Here is a 14,908-nt window from a genome sequence, read left to right as displayed (position 1 = left end):
CTTTATATTTCTTTCCTCTATATATAAAATATTTGTGTTTAATTTAAAAAATCAAAACATATAAAATAGCTATTTTATGGGAATGCACTGAAAAAAGACCAGCTGATGAAACTAGGGAAAAACATGGCATTTTTAATTTTCAGAAACAAAATCAACTTTACACCCTCCTTCTCATTTTCCTTTCTTTCACTTTTTCTTGATTATTATGCTATTTTTTCATTCATTAAGTATTACATTTTAAATGCAACCATTTGTTTTTTCTTGATAAATTTTAGTCATTGTCATGTCCATTTTATAAGTAACTGCAATTTATTTAAATAAGTAGTTTAATACAGTATGAAAAGTGTTCATGAGAGTCTATGTATTGTATTTTATCTAATTTTAAGCTATTAGCATGTCTAATAGGGTATATTGATGCATAATGCAAAAAAATTTTTAGTTATACTGAGTAATGTTAAAAATAGGACTTTTGAATTGTTGGCTATGCAGTTTGATAATATTACTGGATAATAACAAATCACTTGTCAAATGTACTAATTTAAATTCATACTTGAAGATGAGAGGGCCCATTATTCTAAATCAGTCATCATTTGTTATTTTAGAAATTTAAAATTTAGCTAATATGACTAGTAGTATTTGGCATCATATTATTTCAATGAAAATTTCCCATGATGATTAATGATACTGTGAACCACTTAGCACTGAGTCCATTGTATATAAAAATGCATTTTTTGTACAATGCATTTTTTTGGAGATAGACTACATAATTGTGGGAAATTATATTCCAGACAATTAACACACATTGGATTATCTTGTGTAATATGCAAAACACTTACCGTAGAGTAAGAGTTTAGTATTCTATCACCTCAACTTAAATCATCATTATAAAATTTACCAAGACCTTATCAATAAATTCCTAAATCTTCCTTTATCCTTTTTGTTTTGTTTTGTTTTTGTTTGTTTTTTCTTTTTCCTTTATCCTTTTGAAGAAGAAAAATATCTCTTATCAAATGGTAGTCTTTTGGGACAAGGCAGGGTAATTTGTAGTAGTAATAATTTTGAAGTGTTTGTGAAAAATATGAATATTTTATTCTGATAACAATATATTGCTATTTTATTAAATGATATTCCTAGTTTATACAATGTCATGGATGTAAAATATATGGTTTCAGATATTAGTAAAACTTGGCCTATTCTAATCCCAAGGAGTTTCAATATATATAAAATGTGGAACCAATTCTAAATTGTGAGAAGAGCACCATATAAACCATTAAAAAAAAGGATATCATATAAAAAGAAGGTGGTATTGCAGCAACTGGTCAGCTGCTTGCAAAAAAATTGAACTCATACTTCCATCTAACACCATGTACAAAGGTCAAATCCAAATGGATTAAATACCTAGATATCAGACCCGAAACCACAATGTATATTGAACAACATGTAGGTAAAACACTCCATGACATTGATACTAAAAGCATTTTCAAGGTGGAATCAGCACTCTCCATACCAGTGGAAACAGAGATAAACAGATGAGACTATATTAAGCTGAGAAGCTTCTGCACCTCAAAGGAAATAGTACCTAGGATACAAAAGCCACCACAGAACCAAAGAAATTATTCACCCAAAGCCCAATACCAATTAGCCAGACAAGTTGCTAATACCTAAGATATACAAGTTACTGACAGAACTTAACAAGAAAAAATTAACCCCACATAAAATGGGGAAAAATGAACAGAAAATTTCTCAAAGAAGAAATACAAATGGCCAAAAGGCACATGAGAAAATGTTCCACATCACTAATTATCAGGGAGCTGCAAATCAAAACAATGAGGTACCATCTCACTCCATAGAGACTGGCATACATCACAAAAACAAGATCAGTGCTGGCAGAAATGTAGGGAGAAAGGAACTCTCATTCACTGCTGGTGGGAATGCCGACTAGTCTAGCTTTTATGGAAAACAATATGAAGATTCCTCAAAAAACTAGAAATTGAGCTCCCATATGTTCCAGCTATACCACTTCTGGGGATATACCCTAGCTAGGAACACAAAAATGCAACACAAAAATCCCTTCCACACACCTATATTCATCACAGTACTATTTACAATAGCTCTTTAACAGATGAATGGCCAAAGAAACTGTAGTACATATACACAATGGAATTTATGCAGCAGTCAAGAGAGATAAAGTCATGAAATTTTCCTATACATAGATAGACATGGAAACTATTACGTTGAATGAAATAAGTCAGAGGGAGAAAGGAGACACAGAATAGTCTCACTTATTTATGGGTTTTAATAAAAATAAAATAATTATTTTAATAATGCCCAAAGATGAGGGCCGGAAGGCCCAGCTCATGATATGAAGCTCACCACAAGGAGAGCACTAACAACTACCATGACAATGTTAATGAGTGAGAGAAGTAGAATGTCTTAAATACAGGCAAGGGGTTTGGTGGAGGGAGATGAGGTGCATTGGTGTGGGTATATTTTACTGGTGAATGGGATAATGTTTTATTATAGGTAGAATTCGCAGAACAGATACTTTAAGTGATATATTATAAATCAATAAAACTTAGGCTGTAGGTTAAAAGGAAAATATAGTATGAAAAGTGTGATGTATATGCTAATTTAAGAAAAAGGATTAGTATTAAATTACATGATCAATATAAATTGTATTTTAATAAAAATGTAGAAATATTCATTGAACTTTATTACATGCAATGTAAATGTTTATTAATGACTTTTTAAAAATGTAATATTAACTCTGGTCTTTGTCCACTAAATATCTCAAACTTTTTTACAATTGTTGGGCAAAGTAGACTTATTTTACATGCATCATTTATTCCTATAATAAAATTTCCTACAAAGAAATTATATGGCACATATGTAATCTTGCCCCCAACTTCCTGTTTCCCTAACCTCTTCTTTCAGTATGTAAAAGTCCATCTGAATAATGAGACCAGCCCACACCTGGGATGGGCAGATTATTTTGAATAAAGAATAAGAGAGTCTGCCTGGAAGGGTGGAGGAGTCTAGGGAGGAACAGCTAAAGGCAGAGAGCCAGAAGAGAAGCAAGGAGGAGCTGCTTGACAAAGAGCAGAAAGCAGAAAGCTTAGTCTGCCTGAGAAGTGAGAAGGGCTGTGACTGGGTAGGCCTCACCCAACAAGTGGATCTGTTTATACTTTATATTTTAATCTACAAACATATATAAACTTTAATTGAAAACATTTTATGATCATGTTAACTAATCATATGCATTTTTGATGTTCAACTTTATAAAAAATAATACGCTTCTTTGGAAATATTATTCAAGTCAAAACGTTTTAATTCACATTCACCACAATTATTGCCTTGAATTTTTTCTTTCTTGCTGACCTTTACACGCGCAACATTTAAAGTATTAAGTAGTGAATGTCAGAGTACTGTCCTGAAGGTATATGGAGCTCACAGAGCACAGTTATTACACAACTCACATACCTTTATATAGTTTCTGCTTTAGGAAATAAAAGGTTAAACATGCTTTTCACAACGCAAAAATCGAAGTGACAAATGGAGACCGTGTTTTCCAACCTATTTTTATTATCTGCAATGTTTAAGAAATGTTACGGTGGATAAAATACTTTTACATAGAAGATTGTATTCAAAGGTCTAAGACTGCAATTCTACCTTAAATCCGGTAACACGGAAACGATTCTATCAAGACTAGTACAAAAATTTTTAGCTGCAGATAATATTTTGAAATGGAGATTAAGTGGAAATTTTAGCGAAGGAACTTCACAATTATATTGAGTCAGTTTCTGGGCATGTAAAACACTTACCTATCGTCGATTGTATGTATTATATGCAACAATATTCAATTGCTTCTTCAAATGTGTTACATGGTATTCAAATCCCTTTATTATTGACAGTTTGATTCAAATTGATTATTCTTAGAATTAAACGCTTATAATTTTTCTCAAATGTTCTAATATTTATTTTGGTTTTTCACTTTAAAGTTTTTCATTTTCATTTTTCTTTTTATTATATTTTATTTAAACACCTTGATTACATACATGATTGTGTTTGGGTTTCAGTCATGTAAAGAACACCACCCGTCACCAGTGCAACATTCCCATCACCAATGTCCCAAATCTCCCTCCTCCCCACGCGACCCCTGCCTGTACTCTAGACAGGCTTTCTATTTCCCTCATACTTTCTCATTGTTAGGATAGTTAACAATGTAGTTATTTCTCTAACTAAACTCATCCCTCTTTGTGGTGAGCTTCATGAGGTGAGCTGTAACTTCCAGTTCTCCTCTCTTTTGTCTCTGGAAATTATTATTGCAAGAATGTCTTTCATTTTTCTTAAAACCCATAGATGAGTGAGACCTTTCATTGCCACTCTTTCTTATATTTGGTGTTCTAAGAATCACAAACGTTTTTTACTGTGGTTTAAAATACAAGATTCTTGGAGCTGGAGAGATAGCATGGGGATAGGGCGTTTGTCTTGCATGAAGGAGGGTGGTTCCAATCCCGGCTCCTATATGGTCCCCTGAGCCTACCAGGAACGATTTCTGAGCAGAGAACCATGAGTAACCCCTGAGCACTACTCAGTGTGACCCAAAAACAAAAACAAAAACAAAACTAAAAAATATAAAATACAAGATTCTAGGACATTTGTATGGAAATTAAGTAGAATGAAATAGGATATTAGCTAGATCTGGATAGTTGAGAGTTCTTACGGTATTTGAAAAATGGAAATTTGTCGCTTTTAGTCAACAGCGATACCCAAGCTTGATAGAGGGATCATCTGAACTTATAGAAACAAACACAATCCAAAGAGCTAATTCCCTGATGGGGAATGTCAAATGCACATTCTGTAGCCTGTTTTACTGTCTCTCTGGGAAGTCAATAATGAGTGTTGTAGAAACCAAGTAAGCACAGACACTTTGTGCCAAACATACTTATTTCTAAACAGTACAAATGAAATCATTTAAATAGGTAAACCATAGCCTTCATGCTGGCTATGGATGTATAGAAATGTTTGGATATTATCTTAACTTCACTAGTTTCTTTTTATTTATCCATGTCATTGGACAATTTAAATTTACATAGAGAGATATGTTGAAGCTTGCTTGATTTGTTTTTTGGGGGCCACACCCAGAGGTGCTCAGGGATTACTCCTGGCTCTACTCATGGGAATGATTCTAGAATGGTTCATAAGACTATATGGTGTGTTAGAAATTGAACTCACCTAGCTGTATGCAAGGCAAATGACCTAACAACAGTAGTATCTCAGACCTTTGATTTTTCTTTGTTTTGTGTAATTGTGTGGGTTTCCTGAAGTTGATCATTAAGCTTTACCAGGTTTTTATAACAAAGACCTTAAGTTCAGAGTGTTCAGAATGGGGCTGACTGTTCTAAGCAAAATCTGGGGTGGGTATTTTTGGTGGCTTTTATTTATTTATTTTGTTTTATTGGCCACATCCAGTGATTACTCAGGGGTTACACCTGGTTATATGTGCTCAGAAATCGCTCCTGGCTTGGGGGGCCTCTAGGACTCCGGGAGATCGAACCACGGTTCATCCAAGGCAAGCATGGGCAAGGCAGATGCCTTACTGCTTGTGCCACCACTCTGGCCTCAGAATCTGTTATAAGTTCTTTCAGTGATCTTCAGTTATCCATATTTAGCATTTGGATGGAATCATTTGATAACACTAGTTTTCTATTTATTTGTTTTCTATTTATATTGAAAAATAATGTGATTTATAAAGAATTGAAATATTGATTAGATTTGAACATTCTAAACAAACTTAGTAGTAATTTTCTCCAAAAAATAGATGTTTCCATGTAAAATGGAATACATTGGAGCTTTTAATATCATCTTGACAAATTTGTTAAAGAGATTTTATAAACTAAACAATTCGGTTTCCTTTCTAGGTTTTCTGAAAATGTGCTATAACCACAATCTGTGTTTTAACTTAAAATTCTGTAAATACTACTTCATAATATAAATACATTTCATGTGCTGTACATTTAGAAGTCATGAATGCATGACTTAAAGCCTAAAACTACTGGTGTTGCTAATTTGTATTACTTTTTGGTTTAGAAGCTAAAAAGAAATAAAACCCATGTATAAATGCAAATAATACATATTAATCTTTTTTCTGTTTTGTTTCGGGGTGACTTCTGATGTATTCAAGAATCACTTCTGGCTGTACTTGATGGGTAATATGGGATTCCAGGGATAAAACCTTGGTCAGCTGCTTGCAAGACAGATATCCTACTCACTGTACTAAGACATCTTTGTCTTTATTTTGGAATTGATTTATTTATAAAAATAATGTTAAGCACGCTCAATTGGTTTTGTATTTACAATTTATTTTGAACTTCAAGAAAATATCTGGCCATAAAAAGACAACATGTAACTGACATTTCTTTCCAAGAATCACATTTAATTTTCAGGGTTTTATGCATTTTTTTGTATTCTTTAATAAATAACCATACTTATTGAGTGCATAATAATCTCAATAAAATTGTACAGATTTATTAAGCTGTGTATGAGTATGTAATTTATGTTATTGTGTATGTATCTTTTAGAGTAGATATATATTTATAAAAATATAATAACTCAGTTATATTAGTTAGGTAAAGTGACATAAAAATTTAGACATCTTTTGTACAAATATTTAATATTTAATCCACTTTAAATATATTTTTGATATAATGGTCAGAAGAAATGATGATAATGAGTATTTAAACAAAATAAACTAAATCATCACAGGACTACAAAATCATTTCATTGAAAAGTTAAAATCTTCATTCAACATCAATATATAAATATTAAATTTTATATTCAGAAAAACTAAAACAGGAAAATATAACTTGTTTTGCACTAGGTTGCAAATGAAATGTTTGCATTTACAAAAATTTGTAATTAAAAATATGATTATATGCATAAATATAAAAATAAATATAATCTATTTTGACAATTCAATAATTAAATAGCCATATCACTTATAATTGTTATACAGTTTATTTTAGGATTCTATATCCTTACTCCATTTTTTTGGTTTGTTTTGGCTTTTTAGGCCACACCTGGAAGCACTCATGGGTTACTTCTAGCTCTGTGTTCAGAAATTGCTCCTGGCACTGGACTATATGGGATGCCAGAATAGAACCTGTGTCAATTCTTTATTTTTGCACTCAGGGATTACTCCTGGTAGAGTTTAAGGAACCATATGTGGTGCCAGGGATTGAACAAGGGTTAACTTCACATAAGGCAATTGCCTTATCTATGTACTATCTCAATGATTATACTATTTTTAAATTGTTAGGAAGACTGATTAGGACACATTTGTAGGAGACTGTGATGAAAGGATGCATTGATCTTGTCCACTTTTTGTTCCCAGTCCTGCTCACCACATCTGCTGCTCTCTCTGAAATTCTTGAAGCATGTGGACTGCTTATTGTGCATAAATGATTCTGTGTGTTTCTCTTCTCTCTCTCACTCACACACACATATACTCACACTACTTTCCATCTCTCCTCAATGTTCCCCCAAGACTACTATCATTGCTGTCTTCTCCAGTGCCTCTCTCCTTCTCAAGGGGAATCCTCCTTGCTTCAGACCACTGCTTCCTTTTCCGTTATTCTTCCTGCTTTCCCTTTAACCCTCAAATGCATTTTTATTCCAGGAGTTTTCAGGCACTTTTTTAAATTGGGACCACCCCAGTGGAACCCTGGGGACTATGGTCAATCGTGGTCATGTTCGTTTAGTGGTAAGAACATGGCCATGAGTGCTTTTGGAGTGCATCCCAGATCTGCCATATCATACAATGCTAAGAATATACTCTTTGGGGCCAGGTGATGGCACAGTGGTAGGGCATTTGTCTTGTATGCAGCTGACCAGGGACAGAACCAAGTTCAATCCCCTGCATTCCATATGGTCTCCCTAATCTGACAGTAACTAGTTCTTTATATATATAAATGTGTATATATGTATATATATCTTTATTAAAACACCTTGATTGCAATTAAGATTGTAGTTGGGTTTCAGTTCTTGATCAGCTGAGTGCAGGGTAAACGCTCTACCACTGTGCTACTACTCCAGCCCCTATATAAATTCTTAATAAAAATTATTATTATAATAGTCATGATTATTTTAACTATTTGTATATATATACATAAATATTTATATCTATTATACAGATAAATTTTATATAAAATATTATATTTAAACTATTCCCGTAATAGTTTAAATATAATATATATTATATATAATAGTTAAAATAGATATGAAGGCATTTACTTTCTGTTTCTATAGCAACTGCTTTAAATAAAAATTTTCAATATTGAAAATGATGTACTTTTAAAAAAATTCATGCATAATAAACAGGAATATATAACATGCTATAACTTTACACTTTTAATTTTTATAATTATTAGATTTAGTGAATTATTTGATATAACTTTTGTTAAGTAAAATATGTACATGTATATCTTCATTAGAATCCTTCCTAATATTGTTTACATTAATGTAGATACATTTGTTGAGAAACATGTGCATATTTCTGTAATTGTTATTTATTAAAGGATATTGCACAAAATTAAATTATTATATAAAGAAGGACTGATAGAAACTATATCGAAACCTTTTAAACATTTAGCAAAAACTTAAAATAAATACCAACAATACTATTTGTAAATGAGGGGTGCTTAAAATTAAAGGTTAAGATGGTATTTATTTGTGTATTGAATACAATAAATTAGCTATGCTACAGAAGCTATTTCAAAAAATACATGATGATATTTTTATTCAAGAAACATTTTTATAAAGCTTACTCATTTGTGTTATATGCACTGATACTATATATAAAATTACTGAAATTTTAAAGACTATTAAAATTAAAACTCAGAATTTCTTTAAATTTTGTAACAGTAGAATAAAATTTAGAGGAAGATGTCAAGTAAATAGCCACAAAACTAGCATCCTGGGGGTGGAGAGATAGCATTGAGGTAGGGCAATTTGCCATGCATGCAGAAGGACGGTGATTCAAATCCCGGCATCCCAGATGATCCCACAAACCTGCCAGGAGTGATTTCTGAGCGTAGAGCCAGGAGTAACCCCTGAGCACTGCTGGGTGTGACTCCCCCCACCGAAATAGCATTCTAATTCTTTTTTTTTTTTTTTTTTTTTTGGTTTTTGGGTCACACCCGGCGGTGCTCAGGGGTTACTCCTGGCTGTCTGCTCAGAAATAGCTCCTGGCAGGCACGGGGGACCATATGGGACACCGGGATTCGAACCAACCACCTTTGGTCCTGGATTGGCTGCTTGCAAGACAAACACCGCTGTGCTATCTCTCCGGGCCCGCATTCTAATTCTTTTTTTTTTTTATTTAATCATTGTATAGCATTTAATCAACATTACAAACGATACAAACATTACAAAAGGTCACACTCCAGCCTCCCAACATGGGGAGCTGGGTGGAGTCTATAAATATAAAGAGCTAATCCAACCTCTGTTCAACAGGCACGCACCCCAGGTTCTTTCCTGGGGCACTTGCCACCCCTACCCCCCTTGTGCTCTTCCCGGCAGGGAACAGGCAGGCACTGTGCCCCACGGTACTCCATAGGCCAGGTCACTGAGACGAGGAGGGGAGAGGACAGAACTGGGCTGCTCTGGGATACCCAGTACAGTTCATGGGGGAACAGGGAGGCTGGAAACCAATGGACAGCTGAGAGGCCAAAGGCAGGACTGAGGGCTCGGGGTGATGGGTGCCCAGAACAGGCCATAAGGGAGGACAGAGAAGACTAAGTTCAAGGTCCCAGGAAGGATGGACGAGGATGGTGAAGGGGTCTGGAGAAGTTTTTGGGCCCAGCCTTACTCAATTTCTCCTAGAGCCCAGAACAGCAGATAAAATGGGGCTAAGGGCTGTATGGGGAGGGGGGGGCGCTGTATCTGGGGGGTTTTGATCCAGGGGTGCTGAACAGCAGATAAAATGGGGCTAAGGGCTGTATGGGGAGGGGGGGCGCTGTATCTGGGGGGTTTTGATCCAGGGGTGCTGGGAAATGATGGGCTTCTCTAAAAGTAGGGATTGGAAGAGCACTTCTCCTGGGACACTCGGGGTGCACAGGCACCCCATGGCGCTGGCTATCAGTTGGTCTACTCGGGATCCGGAATCTGCTCCAACATTAGGTCCTCTCGCTGGTCAATCTTCACATGGTAGACGATTCGCCAGAAGTTGGAGTCTGAATCCCGGTACCTGTTTCTAGGGTACAGCTGCCACATCATGGGCAGCCGGTGGGGGCTGAGCTGGCTGGGGCTCATAGCCTCTCCCTTCTCCACATCTTCCTGGCGCACGAGCACTTGGCGTTTCGAGCCATTCTCAATAATGATGGGCAGCCAGGTGCGCTGGTTCTCGTCCAGGTACGTGTTCTTACCCCAGACCCACAGATGGTCGGGGTGTTTGTATACCCTCGCCTGGTGGACATGTCTCTCAGCCATGGTGCCAGGGGTTGTTCCAGGAGCCTGGGGGCCAGTAGTGGATGTCGGATGCAGGACTGCGAGGCGCCCTCCAGTGGCAGGCAGAAGGAAGACAGTCCCGCATTCTAATTCTTAATCAAGAATTTCATACTTGAAAGTTTGCTTTTTTATTATTTATCTATAAATATATTATACATATGTTTAAGGTTTTAAATATATTTATTTTAATGTAGAATTTCTAATACAAAACAGTACAATCTTTATTTCTGTTTGCTTGTTTCTCTTATTTTTTAGATTAATTTCTTTATTTAAGCATCATGGTAACAGAATAGTTCGTAATTGGTTTTCAGTCATAGATTTATACCACCCTTCACCAGTGCAATGTTCCTGCCACCACTACAGTGGTATAGCATTTAGTGCTATAGTAATGTTTTTGAAATTTTCTGAGTGTTTACACAATGAGTAATGACAAAGTTATAAGTAAAACTTTCAAATTTTTTGCATTAGAATTTAGTATGATTTTTTTCATTATATTTAAATTATATTTGTTCTTTTGTCATGAAATACCTTTAAGTGAATTTTGTTGTTTTATTCATGGGTTAGTCCTGATAGACTGAACATATGATTAAAAAAAATTGTGTATAGAACATGCTTGTCTTTGTCACAAGGGGCAAAGTTTTGAACAGGGAATTTCGGAAAGTGGAATAAATTTAGACTAAAGCAACCACTGCTACTTTACCAGTACTGGAATCATAAATAGTGAGGTCATGCACAATTGTTTTGTTGGTATTTACTACAGCACCAAAAATTTGAAGTTTATCAAGAATAAACGTGGTAGCATGTGTGACTAGTGATAAAAACATTTGCATGATGACAAGATTTAGAGCCAATAAAGGTAAAATTAAGTATGAAATGCTCAATGAATATTCACAGAAAATGGATTGCTTATTTGATCAACCTGAATAAATGTCTCAGATAATCTTGATCAAAATTCTGATTTTCTTGTACTATTTTTATGGGTTGACTTAACCAAATAGAGAATCATTTGTTAATCTAATTTACTAAATCCATTTTTTGCGTGGGTTAGAGTAAGTACTTTTGAGGTGATAATCCTTTCTGACGTAAACCCTTTGAAAAAGGAATGACATTCCTTATAATACTATAAAACCATTCATATAAAATATTTTCTCTCCTCACTAATATAAGAAATAGAGTTAATTTGATTCTTGATAGTGATGGGCTGGGATGAAAAGATAATGGTTTTTAGTTTTGAGTGTGGTATTAGAACATTATGCCCTGGGTTTCTATCTTTTATATCAAGTCATCATGTGAACTTGCACCTCTCCCTTAACCATAATTTTTTCTTTTTTCTTTTATTCAAGTCATTACTTGCAGAAACTTATACCATGACATTAATTTCTGCAATTTTAGTATTTTTAACTTTTAAGTATTCACATGGCGAGTAATAACAATGCTATGAGTAAAATTGTCATATTTTCCTGAATAACTCTACCAGGACTGTTATTTCTCTATTGGCTCTCATTATAATATTACATCTTCCTTACCTTAAGTGAAGGTGACATTACAATGATAATAAATAACAGAAAATATTGAACACAAATGTATCAATATGTTATGACACTTCATCAGGTCCAATCAATTCATAGATATTTTATAATTTCCATTTAAATTAGAAAATTCTAGTTATAGAGTAAAAATGATAAATACTAGATAGAAAAATAATTTTATAATATAAAATGTATATAAACTCCAAGCAAAGAACTGTAATTGCATCCCTGAAAGTTTTTAAAGGTAATAAATTGGGAGCTGTAGAGATAGCACTGCAGTAGTGCGTTTGCATTGCATTCAGAATGACTGGGGTTAGAATTCCAGCATCCCATAAGGTCCCACGAGCCTGCCAGAGACAATTTCTGAGCATAGAGCCAGGAGTAGCCCCTGGGCCCTGCCGGGTGTGACCCAAAAACCAAATAAATAATAACAATAAAAAATAAATAAGTAAATAAATAAAAGTAATAAATTGAAAACTTTGCAGAATATTTTAGTAGAATCAAGATAAGGTATGTGAATGAATGAAAACTCACTTTGAAAAGAAATTAAATAATTACTGTCCTTTCAGAACATTTTTTTCTTAGGAAATATAAAATAAAGTACATTAGAAGTATAGTAGAACTGAAAACTTTGTTACATTCTTATTAATAACAGTACATACCATATTGTTATCACCACCTCTTCTTTTTATAAAAGCACAGTTAAGCACTGAGCAACATTTATATATCATAAATTATAAATTATATATAATATATAAATTATATAAATCATATAAAATTTAGTAAAATCATTTGTACATTTGTTAATAAACCAGATAACACTTTGACAGAGATTAACTAAATATTATAGAAAAGTTTAGGAACTAGTAATATTTTAAAAAATGTTCCTGTAATGAGTGCATATAACAAACTTCTATGATTTCTTTTAAACTTTACTTGTTTATTTATTATTAATATCTATGTTATCCATTTACAGTATAAAATATATTCATGAGTTTTCTTCTCTTATTGTGATTGAACTATTTTATATTTTACCTTCAGATTATTTAGTCTAATGTGGAGATATATGATTTATTAGAGCTCCGTGTGTCTCTTTTTAAATAATATTCTATATTTATAGATATGATAATGTGCTTATTTATTAAGAATATCTACATCTGGGGTTGGACTGAAAGCACAGCACTAAAGCATTTGCCTTCCACATGATCAACACAGGACAGAACCTGGTTCAAATCTAGGCGTCCCATATGGTCCCCTGAGCCTGCCAGGAGCAACTTCTGAGCACAGAGCCAGGAGTAACACCTGAGTGCCTCCAGGTATGACCCAAAGAACAAAAAACAAACAAACAAAAAAAGAATATCTACATCCAAGGGTCTGAGCAATAGTACTAAAGATAGGATGCATGCCTTGCTTGTGATTTGATCCCTGATCTTTGAAGCATTGATAGAAGTGATCCAGGACCAAAGAGACCAGAGGAAGTCCTAAGCACAGCTGGATGTGGCCCCTGAACAAAAACAAATAATACCTATAGCTAGGTGGCCAGAATGATAGTAAAGTGGGTAGGAACTTTGCATGAAGTGACATGTTTCAATACTTGACTCCATGTTTTGTCCCTGAGCTCAGTTAAGGACCATAATAGAAAAAATTAAATAATCACCATTCCACTGATTTATTTTCTGTAGATTAAAATTTATAATTGCTTGGGAGAAGAATCTAGTGGAGAGTTCTTCTTAACATATAAACTTGTTTATATAACATTTGATAGGAAGAAATCACTCAAGAGAAATATAAACATCATTAAAATGGCAATACTCCTCAGAGCATCATACAGATTTAATGTAATCCCTTTAAAAATACTCATGACAGTCTTCAAAAAAGTGGATCAAACACTTCTAAAATTCATTTGAAACAATAAACACCCTCGAACAGCTAAAGCAATCCTTGGGAAAAGAAATATGGGAGGCATTACTTTCTCCAATTTTAAACTGTATTACAAATCAATAGTTAACAACAAAAAAAAAAAAAGCATGGTATTGGATAAAAGACAGACCCTCAGATCAGGGGAATAGGCTTGAGTACTCAGAGAACGTTCCCCAGAAATACAATCACCTAGTTTTTTATAAAGGAGCAAGAAATCCTAAATGGTTCAAGGAAAGCCTCTTCAACAAGTGATGTTGGCAATATGGTTAGCCACTTGAAGCGAAATCATATCCCAGCTAGCACATGTATGAAGGTAAAATACAAATGAAATAAAGACCTTGATATCACACCTGAAAACATAAGGTATATAGAACAACACGTAGGTAAAACACTCCATGACATTAAGACTAAAGGCATCTTCAAGGAGGAAACAGCACTCTCCAAACAAGTGGAAGCAGAGATAAACAGATGGGACTATATTAAGCTGAGAAGCTTCTGCACCTCAAAGTAAATAGTGCCCAGGATACAAAACCACCCACTGAGTGGAAGAAACTATTCACCCAATAACCATCAGATAAGGGACTAATGTCCCAAATATACAAGGCACTGAAAGAACTTTAGAAGAAAAAAAAAATCTGATCCCATCAAAAATGGAAAGAAGAAATGAACAGACTCTTTGATAAAGAAGAAATACAAATAGCCAAACCATACATGAAAAAATGCTCCACATCACTAATCATCAGGAAGATGCAAATCAGAAAAACTATGAGGTACCATCTCACGTCACATAGATTGGAGCACATCACAAAGAATGGCAGTAAGCAGTGCTGGCAGGAATGTGAAGAGAAAGGAACTCTTATTCACTGCTGGTGAATCCTGTCCAGTCCAATCTTTATGGAAAGTGATATGGAGATTCCTCCAAAAGCTGGAAATTGAGCTCCCATACTATCCAG

General features: G+C 34.3%; 1 protein-coding gene across 1 annotated transcript; it reads right to left on the bottom strand.

Moving 5' to 3' along the window:
• Positions 1-10,146: 10,146 nt before the first annotated feature.
• Positions 10,147-10,488, bottom strand: LOC126008700 (T-cell leukemia/lymphoma protein 1A-like). The gene has a single exon (XM_049772936.1). The coding sequence runs from the start codon at positions 10,486-10,488 to the stop codon at positions 10,147-10,149; it is 342 nt and encodes a 113-aa protein (XP_049628893.1).
• Between the last annotated feature and the right edge of the window lie 4,420 nt (positions 10,489-14,908).

This window comes from Suncus etruscus, chromosome 5, assembly GCF_024139225.1.
Source record: "Suncus etruscus isolate mSunEtr1 chromosome 5, mSunEtr1.pri.cur, whole genome shotgun sequence".
Lineage (NCBI taxonomy): Eukaryota > Metazoa > Chordata > Mammalia > Eulipotyphla > Soricidae > Suncus > Suncus etruscus.
The sequence above is the reverse complement of the archived record's forward strand: the minus strand, read 5'-3'. Positions and strand labels throughout refer to the sequence as shown.

Coding starts and splice junctions, on each gene's coding strand:
- LOC126008700 (XM_049772936.1), bottom strand. CDS start 10,488: ATGGCTGAGAGACATGTCCACCAGGCGAGGGTATACAAACACCCCGAC.